Source organism: Sminthopsis crassicaudata, chromosome 2 (assembly GCF_048593235.1).
Source record: "Sminthopsis crassicaudata isolate SCR6 chromosome 2, ASM4859323v1, whole genome shotgun sequence".
NCBI lineage: Eukaryota > Metazoa > Chordata > Mammalia > Dasyuromorphia > Dasyuridae > Sminthopsis > Sminthopsis crassicaudata.
Genome location: NC_133618.1, coordinates 269,780,945 through 269,802,838, shown reverse-complemented (window position 1 = coordinate 269,802,838; position 21,894 = coordinate 269,780,945). Strand labels below are relative to the sequence as shown.

The 21,894-nt window shown below is 44.7% G+C and overlaps 1 protein-coding gene across 2 annotated transcripts in view; it reads left to right on the top strand.

The window, feature by feature from the left end:
• Window positions 1–1,344: 1,344 nt before the first annotated feature.
• BMF (Bcl2 modifying factor) overlaps window positions 1,345–21,894 on the top strand; it is a 29,770-nt gene continuing 9,220 nt past the window's right edge. The window contains exons 1-3 of one of the 2 annotated variants that reach the window (XM_074289257.1): window positions 1,345–1,439; window positions 4,166–4,462; window positions 6,896–7,056. In XM_074289257.1, coding sequence (XP_074145358.1) covers window positions 4,171–4,462; window positions 6,896–7,056 — 453 coding nt within the window. In that variant the 5' untranslated portion in view covers window positions 1,345–1,439; window positions 4,166–4,170. Of the gene's footprint in view, window positions 1,440–3,563; window positions 3,907–4,165; window positions 4,463–6,895; window positions 7,057–21,894 lie in introns of those variants that run through there. The other variant, XM_074289258.1, reaches the window with a different exon arrangement.

Below are 21,894 nucleotides of genomic sequence, written 5' to 3'. Positions count from 1 at the left end.
GTGTCCTTTCCATCATATACTATATTGGTCAAGTCTCCCCTTCACAGGATCACCAACTCAGAACTGGCCATCCCGTCCAACTTGCTCATTGTGATAAGCTTGCCCTGCCTGAGATAAGTGACTGCAGGAAGTAGCGGAGGCAGGACTCAGATCCAGATTCCCCAGCTCCAAACCCTGTACTCGTTCCCTTACTGCAGCTATCTGTGATACTGCTTGGGACACTGCTCTGGGAGGGAGGGAAGTCACAATTCTAACCGTTCCAGGCGGGATGGAGGGAGAGTTCTTGGAATAGCAGAGCTCCTCCAAAGGCCGGGCAGGGGCAGTAAATGTATGGGTTCTGGACAAAAATGAAGAAAGTGAAATGTTTAACCACACCGGCACATCCCCATCAAGGGAGATATTTACTGTGCCCTTCAGGGTCAGGTACAGCAAGCATTGTCCCCACACCGCCAAACTCCCGGTCTGGCTAAATCTGCAGCGCACGGATTAAGGAGGCTGAAAGTCTTCACCAGACGGATAGTCAATGACTCTTCCCACAGCTTCATGGAAATGGACATAGAAATGGACATGGAAATGGACATAGAAATGGACATGAAATAGACATGTCTTCATTTGCTCTGCAGGTGGCCATACCGCCCTAGCAGCCTCTGGATCACAGAGAGGACTTAACTTTGCATCTTACTAGTTGTAATCAAGACGCCACAATTCCAGGGTGAGAAAGTCCTCCTCCTCCTCCCCAGCTCTTTCTCCTCCTTCCCTTTCCTTTCTCTCTTCCCATCTTTCTCTGGAGTCCACAATGGGAAACTTGGGGAGTAAATTAAAAGCACCATTGGAACTGACGATTCCCCGGTCTCTGACAATTTTGGGGTGTAAGGCCACAGTTTTGGGCACGGGATACGCGCCGAGTCCCGACCGGCGGACGTGACAATATTGTGTCTCGGGGGCGCGGAGCCATGAGGACCCGCATCGTTTGTCAACAGGAAGCTTCTGCTCCGATTCGCTATTGCAGGGGATGCAAATTGAAGCTATTTTCCCTTCCCCCAGATAATTACTTAGTCCGATCATGAAAAACCCTGGGTCTCATAGGAACACTTTTTGGGCTTGCTTTCTGTTTTCTGGGTCCCAAAAGAAGGAGTGGCAGAGCGGAGGCAGAGGCCGGGGAGCCAACCCTGCGTTTCTGTGGTGATTCAGAATTTTGCCCTGCTCCCTTGCCGAGCATCTCCTGGAAGGTTCACATATTTTCGACGGTCCCTGCCTGCTGCCCAGCCCTGGACCCGGAGCTTCGCTTGCCATTGGTCAGGTCGTTGTCGAGGGGCGGGGCTTCGTCAGCTGTTTGCGGGATGCCAGAGAGCGGGGGTATTTTGGAAACAATACCGCGCGGGCGGCGGCGGAGGCTAATCTCCTTGCGCGCGCGCCTGCCTCCTGCTCCCCTTCGCCAGGTAAGCCCCCGGGGTTGGGGGGCTGACCGGCCGAGCGGGGTGCTGCCCCCCGTGGGGGGGCGGACGGCGCCGCGTGGCAAGGAGCGGGCTGCAGGAAGCGCCCCGCGTGGGGAGTGGAGCGGCCCCGTGGGGATCCGTGCCCCGCGGCAGGGAAGGCTGGCCAGTGTTTGGAGGCAATGCTTGGAGGAGGAGGGGAGTTAGAGAGCTGACCTGGGAAAGGGGCAGAGCTGCCTCGCGCCCCCGTGGTTTGTGAGCGCGGGGCTTCCCTGGAGGAGCTTGGGGTGGGCTGTGCCCTAGGGCACCGCTGGAAGAGGAGAGGAGAGGCTTGCGATGACCGAGGGCTTGGGCTGCAGTGCCTGTGGGACCTCGGAGGGTGAGATGCCCTCGCGCTTTTTTTTTTTTTTTTAAAGATTCCCACTCCAGAGTAGGGACGGTAGTGAGGAGTTTTGGGGTGCGCTGCTTCCCGTGGGGGCAGGACTGCTCCTTTACAGCTTGGCTCCTTACCTCCTCCCCGTCCCAGTCTGGGCACAGAGCCCCAAGCGCTCATCACCGGGCTTTGGCTCGGAGCCCTGGCATCCTAGCTCCGAACTGAGGCTCTTTCTGGAGTTGTGCTGTACTGTGGACCCAGCTCTGAGCACACGCACGGCCCCCGACTTCTGGCAGCTCCGGGGACTCCGGCTGCCTAGTTTCTGTCTGTGCCCTCTGGGGCCAAACCCAACTTTTGGAAACCACTGTCACACTTGAAAAAGACTTGGGCAGGTCCAGAAAGGCTCGGATTTCACTTTGGAATAACGTCTTACCTGGCAGTGACTTCCTGAGGAAATAGAGCCCCTCTGGGCTATGTCCCACATCCTCAACTCCAAGAGGAGCGCTTCCATCACTCCCGAGATCATCAGATCTCGAGTCTTCTCTGGGACCACTTGCCTCATGCACCACCCCTCCCCCAAACAGTGTACCACAACTCCCCTGGACTAGCCTGTACTAGCAGAGGAGTCTGGAACTGAATCACAGAGGAAAGTCAGATCAGGTGGGGGGTGGGGAAAAGGGGCAGTTCTGCAATTCCTATAGAGAATGGAGAGGGTCTCCCGGGGATTACCGATCCAGCGCACTACACCTCCCCCACCCACCCAACCCCGACAATTTAGAATCAGGGCTTTGCCTGGAGGCTACAAGCTGACAAGACTCTAAGGAGGAAAAAAAAAAAAAAGTTTCTGTCTTTTGCCTATGTCTGTGGGATCCCAACTGCTTTAAAAGAAACCTTTCTCCTGGAGGTTACTGTTATCAGCAGAAAGCTGTCATTCTTTTGGACTACAGGTAGTTGACTCAGGTCAATTCAGTTAGAAAATATGAATTCTGTTCCATGAAAATGGCTGTGTGTGTGTGTGTGTGTGTGTGTGTGTGTGTGTGTGTGTGTGTAAGAGAGACAGAAACAGAGAGAGTGTGAGTGATGGATCTGATCTCCAAATTTAGGTATGATCTGTTCAAATGCTATAGAAAAACAGTTTCACGTGGATTGTGTTTGAAAGCAAGCAGTGAGCTGGGGAACAGGAGTCCCGAGTTCTGTTTTTGTTGCCATCTCTGACAAGTTTTGTGCATGGAGCTGTGTTGAAGAAAGGACATTGGAGAGTGGAGGTGACTTCTGCTTTTTGGCAGTAGTAGAGTAGAAAATGTGTAGTGCTGAGCGGGAGTTGGGGAGCGGGACTTAGTCTTCTCTAAGCTGTCTCTCTCCTAAGAGTATTTCTTAGTCACCCAGATGGCACAGGTAGTGGAAGGTGAAGTGCGGCCAGAGAGAAGGGGCTGAGTTTGACTTCCTCCTAGGAGGCAGGATACACTACTCCCAGGTTCAACAAGGGACAGGCATGAGAACCCTTCCAGGGAGGGATTTTGGGGGCTGTAGACTGGGTACTCTAGATGATAGACTCATCCTCTCAGCGGACTTCTGAAGAGCATATAGCTCAGCGCACTAATTCTCCAGATTCTGAGCATCTTGTTGTGACTTGGGCTCTCCCAGAAATCTCACCCTCCGTGCCTATTGGTGAGTGTTGAGCAAGTGGGGGGCGGGACCGAGGGGAAAGTTAGGCAGCTGGGAGGGACTTGAGCCGGTTTTGGGGCTGGAAGCCGGGCTGCTAGGTTATTGTTGGCTTTTGTTGTAGTTGTTGCTCAGCCAGGAGTTCCCTTTGCCTGAATGTGGTAGTGAGCTCCCTAAGGCAAGGATTATGCTTCTTTTTCACTTGTAGAGAACACTGTGTGTGGAGCCTGCTTGGGTAACCTTGCAGTCCTGGGGCAGGTGAATGACTTGGGTGTCTTACCCCACCTCCCACTGCTTTCATTGTTTACCATTTCCTAAATACCCCATAGCAGCACCCAGACTCTGTAAGCAAGTCTCATAACAGCCAGAATAGCCCTTGCCAAGAACACTCACACTCTAAACTCCACAGACAGGCCTGTTTGGGAAAGAGAGCCAAAGGTACAGGAGGCTGTGGGCAACCTAGTAGAGGGGCCAGGTGTGTTGGGTTTTGCCCAGGTAGTTTGGGGGGAATTTTTTTGCCTTTACTTCTAGGTCTTTTGTGCCAAGGCTGTATGCCAGCAGTCCTTGACCTTATCTTCCATTGGTTAGGGAGGAGCTTGGGGCGCAGGGACATTAATCATCCAAGGGGGGTGGAAAGTTGCACTCCAGACTTGACTGCCTTTTTTTTTTTTTTTTTTTTTTTTTTTTTTTTTTGCAGGAGAGATGGAGTCTCCTCATTATGTGGAAGAGCTGGAGGACGATGTGTTCCACCCAGAGGACTCAGAGCCTGGTGCTCAGCCAGGGGGCCTGACCTCGCCTGCTCTGTTTGCCCAGAGCCAGCCTGACTATATGCTGGATGGGCTGCAGCTTTTCCCTCTTACCCACTGCTGTGGCCCAGGACTTCGCTCAGTTGGCCAGGAAGACAAGGCCACCCAGACCCTCAGTCCAGCCTCCCCAAGCCAGGGTGTCATGCTGCCTTGTGGAGTTACTGAAGAACCCCACCGACTCTTTTATGGTGAGTTTGAATGCCTTTTCTTTCCTGCTTTCTTTTCTCCTAAATTCAAGGTAGAGGGGAAAATATCCCGTCTAATAAAGATATGACAGGGGACGACAAGGGATATTGAGTCTTCTCATCCTTGTGAATCCTCATTTCTTTCTGCTCTTTGCTGGATCAATTGCCAATCCTCACAAAGCTAGATTACTTTGCCCGTCCATTTATTTAGTCACTGAAATAATTATTGATCACCTATTATGTGGAAGGCACTGTAGTTCAATGTTATGGGAATTTAGAGCATATTTTCTCTTACTATTTCAAGAATACTACTATTCTGGTATAAGAGGGGATTGTATTGGGTTTTGCAGTACTAATATTCTCTCTCTTTTTTTTTTCTGAATTTAAAGTTCTTTATGGTTCTGATTAAATGTTACTCTGCTCAGTAGATAGGCTTTTTTTCCTTTTCAGAGTTGGGACAACCCAGATTTAGATCTAGTTGTATCTCTCCTCCTTACCACACACATCAAGAGGAAGGGCTTTTGGGGAGAGAAAAGGACTGGCTAGTCTTCCTCTTTTGTGCTGCCATTCTGTCCAAGAGGTGAGCTAGAGGAAAGCCCTTGCCTACTTATCAGTGAACTGTGGGGGTAAGGAAAGGGTGGTGATGGGGAAGACCTAAAAGTGCTTACTCACTCCTGGTGTTATCACTTGATCTGATTCTACTTTTCAGTTCCTTCTGGAAGAGAATGTTCCTAGGGGCCAAGGTTGGCTCCCAGCTTTTATGGAAGACTACTTGTAGTTGGAAGGAGAACTGGAGAAAATTGCCAAGTCCTGGCTGGGTTTGGCTTCATGCCCAGAGAGGGACTACTCCTTCAGAACAGGGTGGTTTAAGTCTGGGCATATCCCATTCCCATTGCCTATATTTAAAGAGCACAAGGGGCAGCCATAAAGAGTGAGATTAAGTATAAAACCCATTTATTAATTTAAAGAGAGGAGAGGGAAACCAGGATTTGAAGTTATATTACATATATGGAATGAGGCACTGGACTCAAAGTGACTACTTCTAGAAGGAATTGTCTTGCAGTGATAAGGCAAAGTACTCCCATACAGAATTGGCCTGAGCAATTAGAAAAAGAGGAGAAGGAGTGGAATGTCTCTGATTTGTGGGATGCTCATAGTCCCTGCGTTCAAAGGGCATCCCAGCAGTCCCAGCCAAGGCTGCCTGCAGAAGGACTTTGTTCTTCCTATGGCCTGAGATGTTCTCTTCTAAGTCTTGGAGATATTGCCTGAATCTTGCTGGGGAGGTTCCAGGGCTTCTCCTCTGCAACTCCTCCTTTTGGCCCTTTCTTTAGTCCCTTAATCTATTAGAACCAAATACCTTGGAGAGTTTAAAATTTCCTTTCAGAGAGGAGCTTCACCCTGAAGGGGAATGAGCATCTAATTATGGTAACATACAGCCTTAAAAATAACATATTTATTACCAGTCTGCTTTTTGGAATGGACCTTCCTGTCCTTCTAGACTAATTTTGTCCTCTTCCATCATTTACTGTGTTCTGTCCAGATTAGACTGTTTCATGCCTCAGTATCTTTATTCATAGTGCTCTGTATATCTGTAATGTCCTCCCTTTTCTTTTTCTCTATTCTTTAAAGCTTAGCTCAGATACCACCTCTATAGGAAGCTTTTCTTGTTACTCCTCTCTCTCTGTCTCTGTTTCTCTCTCTGTCTCTCTCTCTCTCTCTCTCTCTCTCTCTCTCTCTCTCTCTCTCTCTCTCTCTCTCTCTCTTTCTGTCTCTGTCTCTCTCTCTCTTTCTCCCTCTCCCTGTCTCTTTCTCTCCTCTCTCTCTTTCATTCTGTCTGTCTTTCTTTCTCTCCCCCTTTCCTTTTCCTGTTCCTACCTCCCAACTAAGCATGATCATTTTTCTCTTCTCAACTCTTAAAGTAATGTTTATCTTTCTTATACTCCTAATCCCCACCACTCCTTCTCCTTGCCCCATATACTATAGTTATTTTTGTATCTCAGATCAGATATTGAGTTTTTTTTTCCCCTTATTTCTTCCTCTACAATCTAAAATAGCGCTTAGTAGGCATTCATCATTGGATTGTTGTTATTGTTAAGAAACAAAATTTATTCTCTTTGTGTAAATTTTAAGTTAATCAACTTGGGCAAATAGATGAACGATTATGTCTACTATGGTGTCATGCCAGAGCTGAGATTTATATTCTTTGGTTTTCGTTCAAGCCTCCAACATGTCAAATCATTTAACTTTTTTGAGCCTCACTTTCCTCACCTGTAAAAAGAGAGTGTGGAACCAGATAGCCAGCAAGATCCTTCCGGATTTACACTTGGAATTGACGCTTACTGCATGCCTGGGCATTTTCAGATGAGGTCCTGGGAAGGCCTCTCTCTGGCTACTGTGTGAAATGCTGGCCCATGTGGAGCTTCTTTCTCTTTGCAGGCAATGCTGGATATCGACTTCCCCTCCCGGCCAATTTTCCTTCGAGCCTGAGGCTTGGAGCAGAGCCTCCCGAGGAGCCGTGGGAGCATCGAGCTGAGGTGCAGATTGCCCGAAAGCTTCAGTGCATCGCGGACCAGTTCCACAGACTCCACATGCAACGGGTAGGTAGCAGGTGATGACTGCTGAGCTGAAACGGGTGCCAGGACTGTAAGAGCTGTGCATTGCCTTTCTCTCGTTTGAAATTCTCACCCACACTTGGGACTCTCAGACTCTTGGGGTCTTTTTTGACTTGGGACTTGTCATATTTCTGAGGAGGAGTTGGGCTCATTTGGGAGAATGCCCTAGAGGTGAAAATTAGGAAGAGGCTCACCTTGATGGGGAGGCCGAAGGGGGTTACTATGAGATGGGAGCTACAGAAGGGCCGGGCAGCAGTTTGATCCCGATCCCCACCACTCTCTCTCCTTGTCCCAGCACCGTCACCTCTGTGGATTGGTGTGGATGCTCAATCCCCATCGCCTGCTCATGCATTCATGAAGCAGAGGGAAGGTTAATGCAGTCAGTGGGGCTCCAGCTTGGGAGGGGGAAGCTGTGGAACCGGTTGTAATTTGACACTTTCCAGCTGGGGAGGCCGCCTGATCTGATGTCTGTGTCTGGGAACCAGGGCCAGGGACTCAGGAGAAAATAGTACCTCTGAGAATCCCCCCCTGGCCTGAGGCTCGGGGTGCCCGGTGGCAGCCCGGCAGCCCAGCCCTGGCAGCGCCACAGTGGAGCATCGCGTGTCAGCTAAGCATGTGGCAGAGTTAGTCAACAAAGGCGGCGGCGGCTGGCTGGCTCGTGCAGGAGGAGCTGTTGAGGGCCCAGGACTGCCCTCCCTCCTTCCACCAGCACTGGGCTTTTCTGAGCTGCTCTGTCCAGCCAGAACACTTAACCCTTCTTCCCCTGGCAAATATTTTGGAGTGCTGTCCAGGCAGGGAGATTCTCAGGCTGATTCTCTATTAGAAGATACTATACTGTGAATTCAAGTCACTTGGAAATCACATTAACCAATCTTTGAAGTGTACAATCCTAATTGGTTTTAAGTAAGTCTGCAGTGGCAGTGTGGTTTCCAACCACCCCCAGGACTACAGAATAATTCCCTCTGAGACACAAGATTAAATAAATGATTTCAGAGGTCTCACAGGGAGTGACTGACTAGGAGTAGAGCCTGTCACTAGGCCCACCCCACTTTGAGTCAGAACTGAACAGTAGCTGGATCTAGGAATATCTTTATCGTGTCTGCTTGGCAGCAATAATTTCCCAGGCATAGGGTTGTGTGAGTTTAGGTCTGATTAGAATATGGGGGCAAGGGGAGAAATGAGATAAAAGATGGGGTTGTCAGCATGGACCATGAATTCTTCTGGTTCTGTTGTTGGGCCTTTACTAGGGATGGGGATAAGTAAGGACACCAGTGATGTAGTATTGGGTAGTGAGAGGGTTCTCTAGGGGCTGAGTAAGGGTTACATCAACAAAGGTGTCTTGGAACGCTGACCCTGACCCAGAGCCCCTGTCCCCTTGTTTCGACTCCAGGGATCCCAAATTGCTCTATCCCTTGGCCCCAAGAGCTTCCTTTTTGACTCACACTCTGGGTCCTTGACCTACTTCCAACTTGGCCTGATTCTCTCCTGGCCTCCCTTTCCATTTTTACCCCTTTCCCCTAATCTACTGTCTACGTTACTGGATTTTACCCAGTGGTTTGGCACAGGGAGGAGCTGTTCAAAACTGTTCCTTCTCTGCAGTCACATTTTTAGAACTGAAGAGAGCTAAAGAGGGAGAAATCTGGGGCCATACACTGGTCCCCTCTGACTGGAAGGAATTCTTTTGTAGTCTGTGTATCTGACAACTTCCTGGGTCTCCAGTGGTGGGAGCTGTCTGGTCAGTTATTTCTCCAGGGCATTCCTGTAGAGCTAGTGGGATCTGAATGTGAGACAGAGACCCCCACCCCTTCCTAGCTCCACTTTTGCACAATTCTCTGACACCTTGGTGTTGCATTAACACATTTTCATCTAGGGAGATTTCCCCTTACAATTTCACCTAAGACAAGGTAAGTAGGGAATCCCCTCTTCCCAGAACTTGGGTGCAACTAAAGTTCTTTTATCCCCCACACCTCAATCTCCCAGCTCTGGCTACTAAAAAGGAAAAGGTGACCCAGGAGTTTAAAGTGGCCCCTTTAAGAGCACAGAGTCAACTTCCCAGTCCTACTTAGGCTCTGAGCCAGAGGCGCTCACTATTCAATCTCAGTCTGGGTTGCTGACCTCCCAAGGCCCTGGCCATCCCAGCCAGGGAAGCAGGGGGATGGGGAGGGAGCTGGAGCATAGTCTTCCAGGGAAGTAAATGCTGAGTGTTCAGTGGACTGATCCTTCTTCTTCCCTGCCAGTGGCTTTGGAGTGATTTTAAATTCTATCTTTCCAAACCTGTTTTCTTAGCTCCAACATTATGTAAAAGCCAGGTCCTCATTTCTTTTCTCTTTAAAAATTTCCCCTAGCATTTCTTCTTTTTTTCTTCCTCTCTTCCCCTTTCTCCCTCCCCCTCTCCCTTTCCCTCTCTCTCTTTTTTTTCTTCTCTCCTTTTTCTTCCCCCTTTCCCTCTTTTTTCCCTTCCCTTCCCTCCCTCCCTCCCTCCCTCCCTCCCTCCCTCCCTCCCTCCCTCCCTCCCTCCCTCCCTCCCTCCTTCCTTCCTTCCTTCCTTCCTTCCTTCCTTCCTTCCTTCCTTCCTTCCTTTCTTCCTTCTTTCCTTCCTTCCTTCCTTCCTTCCTTCCTTCCTTCCTTCCTTCCTTCCTTCCTTCCTTCCTTCCTTCCTTCCTTCCTTCCTTCCTTCCTTCCTTCCTTCCTTCCTTCCTTCCTTCCTTCCTTCCTTCCTTCTCACTTCCCTTCCCTCCTCCCTTACTCCCAGCTCTAACACCAGGCTCTCTTTCTGCCTCTAGTACTGTTGGGGAACCAGCGGTTCTAATAAGCAAAAACAAAATGGCCTCAAATATTCTCTCTCTTTGGGCTTTTAGAAATTGACTTTAGAAAGTAAGTCACTTTTTGCAATGTTTTCTTACATCAACCACTGAGTGGCATCTCACATCTACAAAGCACTATTGTCTTTATTCCTTTGGCCCATACTTCCTTTCACTCTGTCCTTTGCAGGCTGGGAAGTTAAAAAAACCCACAGTGGAGAAGGGATTTGGGACCAGGACCTCAGTCTTCTCTTATTCCCTTGAGTTGTTTTCTTTCTCTTATGTTCTGTTTGTCCCTTCCTAAGACAGAGCCAGGAGATAACCTGTGGCTTTGGCCAAGCTTTCTCCCATGAAGACTGAGACCAGGCTCTGGGAGATCATAGGGTCATAGAAAGTTGGAAGAAACTTCTGAGGCCATCTAATTCCACAAAGTCACACAGGAAGTGAGGGTCGTAGGTGGTATTTAAACATAAACCCTGATCAGTATTTTCCTTTCCAGGGTTGCTTTTTAAGGAGGCTTCAGTCTAGTTGAAAGAGCTCTGAATTTAGTTTCAGATGACTTGGGTTTGATGGATTGCTATTTTCTTATTACTTACCTACAAGTAATGTGATTTAAGCTATTTAAGACCATTTTTCCTCCTCTGTCATTGGATGAATCCCAACTAAGGTTCCTTCTCTTGATAAATGCCTCATTTGCAGCCCTTGATGGGATAAATCAGGGTTGAATGATGTAGTCAGAGTCAAAGAGAGGTTGTGGTTAGGGTCGGTAGGAAGGATGAAGGAGATCTAACCACCTTTTTCCTACGTCCTCAGATTGTGAGATTCTTTCACTCTGCTATTGTGAGCAGTCTGTCAGACTGGGAATCTATGTTAGAGTTCTAGTTTTTCTTTATTTCCTCAGATGTTTTCTTCTCTAAAATCAGGGAAAGCTTCCTAGTGTGGGGACCTGGGGGTTGAGGTAAAAAGACTTGATTAAACTAGGGATGGATCTGTAGTATTGAAAAATAGGACTGCACAGAGGGTACAGAGCTCTCAATGTGTCACCAAATAGAACTCCAAAGTGGAAATTGCCTGAAACAGAATATAAACTTGTTAAAGGCGGGAACTACTTTTTTTTTTTTTTTTTTTTGGTCTTCCCAGTGTCAAGCACATGCCTGGCTTATAATAGGCACTTAATAAATGCTTGTCAGGAGATCGTGCCAGCCAGAATCTCTGATAGCTTTTCAGTGAAGGGTTGGCTTATTTCCCAAGCTGCATTGCTCTCTGGGGATTGGTGCAGTTGTGCTGGTGGTCATTTTGGGCTGGACACTGAGGGTCAGAGACAGAAAATCAGTCAGAGGAGTGCCTGCTAATGGCTTCTTGGGTTTATAAGGCAGTTGGAGGCAGAACGTAGTGTTACACTCATCTGATCCATCCATAAGCCCTATCTGTCCTATTAATTCCGCTGCTTAAACCAGAAGTTTAGACTTTGACTCCCTGACGCATTCCTGAATTGACAAAGTTTGCAGTGCTATTTCTGAGGTCCAGGGCTTGGCTACTCAGGGCTGACAGTGGTATTCTCATAATTACCCCAGTTTGAAGACAGGTAATTTTTTTTTCCCCCCTGAGGCTGGGGTTAAGTGACTCGCCCAGGGTCACACAGCTAGGAAGTGTTAAGTATCTGAGATCAAATTTGAACTCAGGTCCTCCTGAATTCAAGGCTGGTGCTCTACCCACTGCGCCACCTAGCTGCCCCCGACAGGTAATTTTTTTTTTTTGCTAGAATAGTTTGTGTCACAGACCCGGCCTCTAGGAGAAGTCTTGCAGGTGACAGGTGGTTGATGGTGAAGGTGGCCGACTGCGGCTGTGGATAAGATGTACATTTTCAGACAGGATCAGCAGTTTGTTCGGCTTGGTCATCCTGTTTGTTACAAGAGAAGTTCTAATGTTGGGGAGGGGGCGAGGAAGAGCAGAATGATGGATGTATGAAAAAGGAAAAGGATTACAGGAGACATTTTTTAAGAGGGAGAGAAGCTGAGCTGTGGGTTATGTGGTGTGTTAGACTTACCAGCGACTTTGCCCAGGACAGAGCGCTCCCATCGTTGGAGGGAACCAAGACTGTGGCTTTCGCTGTAGCTTTCCCTCTGGGGGGATGGTCCTGAGCGGGGGGTACTCGGAGACTGGGGGAGGAGTCCCTAGGGAGAGCACCTCTCTGACACCACAGCAGGAAGCCCGGGGGCAGGGGGGCGCTGGGCAGGAGTGGGGGTGGGTGGGCAGGGAGCCGTGCGTGAGAGCCCGATCTTCTGGGCCCTGTGTTTGCTCTGTGGCTGGCTCTGTTTATATCGATAGCTATATTTAGCCTCTGAGTCATCTGTGTGGCTGACAAGGGGCCGAGTTCCCCACAGGCTCTTGCACCTGACAGCTCCTCCTCCAGTGTTCCAGGAGAAGGGGCCAGCCCGTCCCCCACCACCACCACCCCCTCCCCTCAGTGTGTGTGTGTGTGTGTGTGTGTGTGAGGGATTACACGGGTGGGCTCAGAGGGGACAGAGGTAAGGATTTGTACTGGGGGCCAAAACCAAAAGCCCCCACAGTGTAGCGGGATGGAACCAGAGCCTCATCCTCTGCTTAGGTTTGCAGTATCCAGGAAGGAAAGCCCCACTAGGGAGGAACCACCTAGTTACAGGCCAAGGGCAGGGCCGGACCTCTCCACAGCCTTTTGGATCCAAGTAGCCCCTCTCCCCCATCCCATAAAGTCAGAGGATCCAGGTTCGAATTCCGTTCCAGTCCTTTGCTGCATATCCTTGGTTTCCCTATCTGGGAAATGAAGGAGTTAGGCTAGGTGCCTCTGGCTCTGAGTCTCTGGTCCTATCCCCTGTGTGTTAGGGGAGTCAGATATCACCATTCTGTGCTGAGCTCCCAAGAGTTTTCTTCACTTCTCCTATTGCAGGCCAAAGGGAAGTGAGGCGGTAAAGGGGCTTTTAGAGAAGCTGGGCATGGGACCATAGCTGCTGCCCCCTAGTCTTGTACTTAGGCCAGCACTGTGATAAGGTGACAAGGAGGGCAAGGGACAGCCTGTGGATTTGGGGGAGGGGAGAGTAATACATCTTGGTCTCCTCCCCTCCCCCCCAGCCTCTTCAACCTCCCTTCCTCCTAGGCCCCCCCCCCCCCAGCCACTGAAGGCAGCCTTTTGGGTTGGGTAAGAGGGGAAGCACGCTGCCGTTGGGCATGAGAACGGGCTGTCCCAGGGCTGCCCTCTCCTCGCCGAGAGACGATTGGCGTTGCCATGGTGGCGAGCGGCTTCCACTTCCTGTAGACACAGCCGTCGAAGGACACAGCTTTTGGCAAGGGGATTTGCTTTCTTTTATTTTCTGTTTTTATATTGTTTCTTCCCCTAGAGTGGAAGAACCAAAACACCGAAGTTTTAGGCAGCGTTCTATCAGTCTGGCTGGTCTGTGCCTGTGGGCTTCGGGCTCCCCTAGAACCGATTTCACCCTCCAATCTTGGTGTCGGGGAGGAGAGGGGACAGAATGGTGGAATGGGGAAATTAAAACTGAGAAGTTAAGTGACTTTCCTAAAATCACTCATGTCAAAAGCAACAAGTCTGGGATTTTATTTTTGAATTGGATTTTCCTCTGAGATTTCTCTCACACTATCATGGCTACAGGACTTTGTCTTCAGGCTTTGGCTAAGGTTCAAATAGATGGAGAATAATTGAAGGAGAAGGTGTAGACCCATTCCTGAAACATTCATCTGGCTCTTCAGATGGGAATCATGTTTCCCGCTTATTTGCATTACAGCTTTGGGCATGTCTTATCTCATTTTCTGATTTTATCTTCACTGGGCCATGGCTCCTTCCTAGCCTACTATGCGCTTGTTTCCAGGCTCTTCATCAAGCAGTTATTGATCAGGAAGCAAATTCCCCTAAATATTTTCTGATTAATTCTTTGGCAAAGATGGGATGGTCTGCTTATTACATAGTGAAATGTAATATGTTGGTTAGAAAACTTGGATGACTTTGAATTAGAATAGAAATAGCATCCTTTCTTCCAACCTCACAAAACCATTATGATGAGTGAATAAGAAACATGGAAACAATTGAAGATGTTAACGATCAAGTGCTTTATAAATAGATGATATTATGAAATAGAATTCAGCATCTCAGATTTAGAGGTAGTTCAACCTATCATACATAAACAATATCTTTTGCAAACTATTTGGTAAGTGGTCATATGGCCTTTGTTTGATGCTTTCCACTGAAAAGGGAGGTAGCCAATTCTAAGCAGCTCATTCCACTTTGGGATAATTCTTATCATTAGGAAAATTTTTCTTATATCAAGCCTAAGTTTGCTTGTTTGTGACTTCCTTGGAGTGTTCCTGATCCTGCCATCTGGGACTAATCAGGATATCTTCCAAATGAGAGCCCTTCAAATCCTTGAAGGCAGCTACCATACTCCATCCTCCCTAAATTATATTATACCTTTCTCCCCTCCAGGTCTTTATTTCTCCAGGCTAACCATTCTCAATTCCTTTTAATTTAGCCTGCTATTATGTATAATAGTATATATACATACTCACACACATATATGTGTATATACATATACATACATAGACACACATTTTTGTATAAATTATAAATTATTATCAATAAATTATATATAATTTCCTTCACCTTCTGGATGTACCCAGCTTATCAATGAAATTACTAAAAGGTCATGCACAGAAATGACCACAGTACTCCAGATTGTGGAGTATCCAATGTCACATTGTCCAGTGTGAAGTTTAAAAAATTTGAGAGATGTAATTTCTGGATAATTAGTAATTTTGTTACCAATATCAATATTTTTAATATAAGGTCAGTGGCACTCTCAAATGCTGAAGACAATGATGGCAGTGACCTCATATCTTATATGTCCTTGAAAGAGGGATGTTTCTGAGGGTGGCAATCAATTCTGATTGATTAACAATTAATGAGAGAATGAACAAGGGGCTGAGAGTAATATCTTGTCACTCTTGCTCAGAGATACTATATTATACCCAGGTCTTAGGCAGTCTTGACAATCTATTGCCTCCCAAGCTTGATTGACTGGAATTCATTTTAGATTAGAGATTTCTTGTTAGGTTAGATAGGGTTGAATAAAGGAGAAAGGTAACTCAATCTTCAGAGATGGAGCTTTTGAAATGAGAACAATTGACAAAGAAGGGAACTCTGGATCTCCCCAAATTGTTGGTTATTAATAATCATTTCTCTTACCACCTAGGGCCTGGGATATGGTAGAACTTTTCATTTCCCTAATTTTGGTTACTCTTCCTCTGACCATGGAACCTAAGATCCAACTAATTTTCTAGACTTCCATTTCATGCTGTTTGACTTAAATGGAATGGTCAAGAATCCTAGGTTTAGAAAGGTGAGGGTATTGGTGACAGAGCAGGAGGAAGGGAAGCTCCCATACCCATGAAACTACCCCTGCACCTAAGGAATAATAATAATATCTGATCTTGCCACCATGTTATATAGTTTTTATAATATGCATTATATGCCTCCTTCCCTCCCCCACTTCATTCTGGACCTATATTTTCCCTAGGGGAGAGAGAGCTCTTTTTTAAGGAAGTTCCTTCTAATAATGCAGATTCTGCAACTGTTTGCTTAGAGAGTTAACAGCCTTAAAAAAAAATTTGCCTTAGTTTGAATGAGTAGAGTTCAAGTATTACCCCTGGCACACACCAACTGGATGATCTTGGTCAATTCACTTAATGCTCCAGGCAGTTCCCTTATCTATCTTGCCTGGTTTATTTTGTAATTTTGTAATGTCATAGGTTGAAATTTCTTAAAGCGAGCCACACTGGTGTTCATTCTTCTTTTTTGTATTTCTTTGAACTAACAATTAGCTTATGAATGCAGTGGGGACTTAAATGAAGGTAAAATAGATAGATTGTTTGGTAGAGAGAGGAGAAATAGAGACTCTGGTGATCAAATTTGGAACTAAGATTCTGAGCTCCAGGTAAAGTCTGTTCCCTTAGAAAGAAACTTTGTAGATCAGGGCAAGGTTTAGATTGTATAATTCAACCTTGTTAGATCAAATGAACCCCCCAAAATATAAATATATATGTGTACATACATACATATATATATAATCATTCTCTCTCTCTCTCTCTGTCTCTCTCTCTGTGTCTCTCTCTGTCTCTCTCTGTCTCTCTTTCTCTGTCTCTCTCTCTCTGTCTCTATCTCTGTCTCTCTCTCTCTCTCTCCCCTTTAGTCTCTTCACTCTCACTTTCCTTTTCTCTCTTCTGTTTCTCTCTCACTCTCCTTTGCTATTTCTTCTCTCTTTCTTTTCTGTCTCTGTCTCTCTCTTCTCTGTTTCTTTCTCTTCTTTTCTGTCTCTTTCTCATTTTTTTAACTAGCTGAATTTCTTCATAAGCAAAGGACATACTGTAAAACAAAATAATTCTTTTAATACTAGCCTGACTTAGTTTTTGACCTTGGGCAAGAGTTACTCCTAGACTAATTTTTTAATATTCCATTTCACAATGATTGATTACTAGATGCCTGCTTTGTATGCTTGCATGTTCTGGGTCCTGACAGAGAGAGGCAATGTGTGGTTTATTAGAAAGAACCACTCAGTCAGAAAACCTGAATTTGAGTCCTCAGCCCTGCTATTGAGTACTTTTGTAACTAAGGAAGTTATTTAGTTTCTCTGAGCATTGGTTTCTTTATCTGTCAAATGAGAATAATAATACTTTAATATGCGTGTGTAGGTACTTTGTAACCATTCTACCACTTGGTACCTATGTGGTTTTGGGTGGGCCTCAGTTACCTCCTCTGTAAAATGAGGGGTTGGATGAGAAGATCTCTCAAGTCCCTTCCAGCTCTAAATCTGATCCTATACATTATATATTATTTAAATGTAAGATATTTGTGTGTTCACCCTCTTTCCTTGTTTCCTTCAATTTACTTGGTCAGGAGTTCTTAATTAAACCCCTTTGACAGGCTGATCAAGCCTATGGCCTCTTTCTCAGATTTTTTTTTTTTTTAAAGAAAATGCTGAATTTCAGTTAAAGGTCAATGAAAATAAAGATGTTTATGGACCCATTGAACTCTATCTATGGATTGCTTGGATCTCAGAACCTCTGCTCTAAATAATACATACAGGCTTCAGACTAGAAGTAAAAGCGAACTCGTCACAGGTCTAGAATGTCTATTCCATTACTGGTAATGCTCTCTTGAATACAATAACTATCCACTTTTGTGATGGTTCTGTTCCAATCATTAACTGTTTTTTGGAGGGGTCCCTTCAAACATGTTCATTGTTTGAAAAGGACCTAGTTTGAATCCTAGTTCTGCCATTGACAAATTATGTGACCTTGACAACTCCATGTGGCCTTAATTTCCTCAAAGGAAAAATGGAGATAATAGAATAATAGAAAATACAAAATACTTATATTAGCTGCTTCATAAAGTTGTTGTGAAGAATAAATGAGGAGATGAATGTAAAGTATTTTGTAATCTGAAAAGCTTTATTTGAAGAACACCTCTTATTAAGGTTTTTTTGGACCATACTTGTGACTTCAGAGGCATAAGGAGCTCTCCTGATGAGGAATTTCCTTTCCCAGAGCAGAGCAGTATCTGCTTGGCAACTACCGTTCTAAGGGAGTTGGGGGTAGCCAGGTTGGTACAATGGATAGAACACTGGGCCTAGTTTAAATCCAATCTCAGATACTTCCTAGCTATGTGATCCTGGGCAAGTCACTTAACCCTGATTACCTCAGTTTCCTCATCTGTAAAATGAGCTGGAGGAGGAAATGACAAACCACTTCAATATCTTTGCCAAGAAAAACCCAAATGGAGTCACAAACAGTCAAGTGTGTCTGAAATGAATCACTACTTCTTAGAGCTACTTGGAGCATTGAGAGGTTAAGTCTGGGAATTACACAGCTGGTATATATATCCATCAGGGCTCTGAGTCCAATTCCATCTACTACTATCTACTGCCTTTCATTATAAGGGCCAGTAATAATAATAACAATTATTGTTACATAAACTTTTCCTCAGTCCCTAAACTTGTCCATTAGTATTCTGTTGAATATTGGTGTAAAAGCACTCAGTTAGTCAGCTAGCATTCATTATATGCCTACTGTCTACTGAGTACTATTAAACTCTGGGTTTACAAAGGAAAAAAAAAACATCCAAACAATCCCAATTCTCAAGGAGTCTAATGGAGAGACAATATGAAAATAACTATGTACAAACTATATACGGGATAAATTGAGGATAGTTTAGTAGGAAGGCAGTAAGGTTGAGGAGGCAGAGGTGTGAGTTTACACTGTGGGACCCATTCCAGCTTGCATCCTTGGGAATGTCCCTACATGTAGCCTGAAACTCTGAAGGAGCTCCTTAGACATTAGTTCCTTTTCTAGGCCAAGGTCCATTTGGTGAGTCTGGATCTGCAGCAGGTTGTACAAGGGGTCATCTTGATAGCTGGATGCCAAGTACAGACTCTCCCAGTCCCCCTTGCCCCTGAAGGAATCTTGAACAATAAATCTGACGCTCCGGTGTTTTGGTGTTGTTGAGCTCCCCGTGTTCTTTTCAGAAAAAATTGGTTTCCTTCCTTCTTCCCGTGTTTCTCCCACTGCCTTCCCTCCAAACAGTTTTTCTTTCCTCACTAGTCAAACCTCTTTGTTTCAAACTTTTTAAAAAAACACAAAAAAACTTGTTTCTTGTAATCAAGATCTTCTTTGATTTTTCTCAACTTGAGGTGGCTTGGTTTCCTTTTAGGAAAAGCTCTTTGGGGGCTGCTTAATGACAAGGGAAGATGGAGTGGAATATGTGTGTATGTCTGTGTCTGGCTGTGCCTCGAGGGCTCATGTGAGGATTATGTGCATATTTCGCAATTCCCATTCTGAGTTTGTCACATAGGGCTGCTGATGCAGTGGGGTACAGATGCTTCCTGGGTGATTTAGTGTGGTCTCCAGGATTCTTTCAGATCCACCCTCCAGGGAGGGGCTAGGTGGACAGAACTTTGAGTCAGAATATTAAGAATTAAATCTTAAGAATACTTGAATAATAAATGTGAATGTTAGAGTTGGAGGAAAGCTAGGCCAGTGATTTAATTTTGTACACGAGGAAATGGACACCCAGGTGCAATGATCTATCTGTCATTAATTAATTACATAAGTAGTCTGTGGCTGAACCAGGTTGAGGATTATAGACTTTAGAGCTGGAGGATGTTAGAAATCATCTCAGTTTATTGCAAAAAAGACCATGGTTCCCAATCTTTAGAATCATTCTCTATTATTCTTTCTTCTACACTAAATTTCTTTCCTTTGTAAAATCAAGGTTCCAATCTCAGCTTAGTCCCCAACAATACAAAGATTTGTATTTAGGATCCACCACAAAAATTGTCATCTCTCAAGATAGCAACATAGTTCAGTGGAAAGTATCTTGGATTTAGAGTCGAAGGACTTGAATTCTAATCCTGCTATCACTTACTACCTATGTGATATAAGCAATTTCAGTTTTTGGACCTCAGTTTCTTCATGTTTAAAAAAAGGGGAGAGTGGGTATTGCCCTAGATGTCCTATAAGATCCTTTCAAGTTCTAAATATATGATTTTATGATCCTTGGATGCAGTAATTTTTTTTCAATAGTATTTTATTTTTCCAAACATATGTAAAGGTAGTTTTCAACATACATTCTTGTAAAACTATGTTCTAATTTTTCTTTCTCCCTCCCTTACTTTCCCCCTTCCCAAGACAGCAAGCAATCTGATACAGGTTAAATATGAGCTCTCCTTGTAAACATATTTCCATAATTGTCATGTTGTGTAAGAAAAACCAGACCAAAAGGGGAAAACAAAGCACAAGAAAGAAAAAAACAAACAAATAAAAAGGAGAAAATACTATTTTTCAATCCTTATTCAGTAGCCATAGTTCTCTCTCTGAATGCAGATAGCATTTTCCACCTCAGATCTATTAGAATCGACTAAAATCACTGAATTGCTGAGAAGATCTAAGTCTGTTATAGTTGATCATCACAAAATCTTGTGGTTACTGTGTACAATATTCTCTAGATTCTTTTCACAACATTCAACATCAGTTCATGTAAGTCTCTCCAGGCCTTTCTGAAATCAGCTTGCTCATCATTTCTTACAGAACAATAATATTCCATTACTTTCATATACCATAGCTCATTCAGCTGTTTCTCAGCTAATAGGGATGCTTTAAGTTTGATGCACAGATTAGACCCTGGTATTTTCTCTCTCACTTGAAGGTCTACCTTTGGATTGGCTCCCAAGTGGATCATGGTAGGAGATTTTTGGTTCTGTAGTACTCTAACTACCTACTTTGGAATCGGATTCTATCAGTATGAGAACTCCCTCTATAACTCATCTGGTTTTTGCATTTCTTTTCTATCTTTTCCCTTAAGTTTCATAAATTCCCATAAAGGGTCTGTTTAATATGATGAAGTCAGTCAACCAGCATTATGCTTCTACTATGTGCTAGAGACTATATTAATCCTTAGGGATACAGAGACTAAAATGACACTGTCCCTACTTTCAAAGAGCTTATGATCTTATTGACTTTCAGGGAACCAGCATAATGAATATAGTAGATGCTTTATCTTCTGGTTCTCCTTCCATCTGACAGGTTTATCTCCTTTTTTGTTTATCCTTACCTTAGACAATGTATATGTTGCCACTTTTTCATACATAAGATCATAGATGTAGTAATGCTAGAAAGGAATTAAGAGATCATCTAGTCTTACTTTTTCATTTTGCATATAAGAAAACTGAAGCTCAGATTGTTCTTGATAACATGCTGCATCTAATTTACTCTCCACTGTGTGCTTTTCCATTTCCCTTTGGGTAAGATAGTTTCACTCCCAAGATCCTGGCATTCCGTGATGACCCCTGCCACATACAACATTCCTGAAAGGTTGATGGTGTTAAAAAGATTGGCTCTTGTATTAGCAGGCACTTTGCAAACCCTTGGAAACACAGCACAGTTCATTTCTTTGCTAGCATTTTTAGAGCTCTTTTAAGTTTTGCAAAGCATTATATGGATGTCTTGTTTTTTCCTTACAACAACCCTGGCAGGTAAGTGCTTTTATTTATTACTCTTGATTCCAAAGCTTTTCCTAGTTATTATTTTCAATTTATCTTTTATATATTTATTTCCTTTTTATCTTGTATATATTTGTATGTTGTCTCTTCCATTAGATTGTAAACTGCTTGAGATAATTTTGTCTTTTATCTCTTTTTGTATCCCCTGAACTTACCAAGTGCCTGGCACATCCTAGACTTACTGAATGTTTATTGATTGATTATCCCCATTTTACAGTGAGGAAATCAAGGCCGAAAGAGGTTAAGTCACTTGTTAAGTCACTTACAGCTACTAAATGTGTGAGGTTGGGTTTGAACTTCAGATTTCAGATTATTCACTTGGTCAAGAGTTCTTAATTAGGCCCTTTTGACAGTTGATCAAGTCTATGGTTCCCTTCTTAGGATAATTTTTCTTTTTTAAAGAAAAAGTTAAATTTCAATTAGGGATTAATGAAAATAAAGGTGCAATTTTCTTTTTCTGCTTCCTCATTGCACTACAGTGCAAATGATCAATCAAATGATCTGACTACTCAGTTCTGGGCCTAGGTCATTGTTGTATGCTGCATCTGTCCAAGAAGTCCAGGAATCTCTTTCTCAGAAGAATATATACAATAGAGTGCCCAGGTATTACTTTTAGAGTAAAGCACCTGGTTTCAAGTCTCAGCTCTTGCCACTTATTACTGATATGGTCTCAGCTAAGTCTCCCATCACCTCATTGAGCTTTGGTTTCCTTGTCTGTAAAATTAGGATGGCTGGTTGGACTAGCTGGCCTCTCAGTTCCCTTCCAGCTCTAAATCTATCTAGTTTGTCCACTACATTGGCTTTTGTGAAGCTAAGTAAGCAATTTAGGGTCTTGCCCTGTAGATCCTCCCTTTCCTGAATCAGCTCAGCTTTCCCTGGTGGGCAGCAGTTTCAGTTCCTTATCTAATTCTGTGTCCACACATACA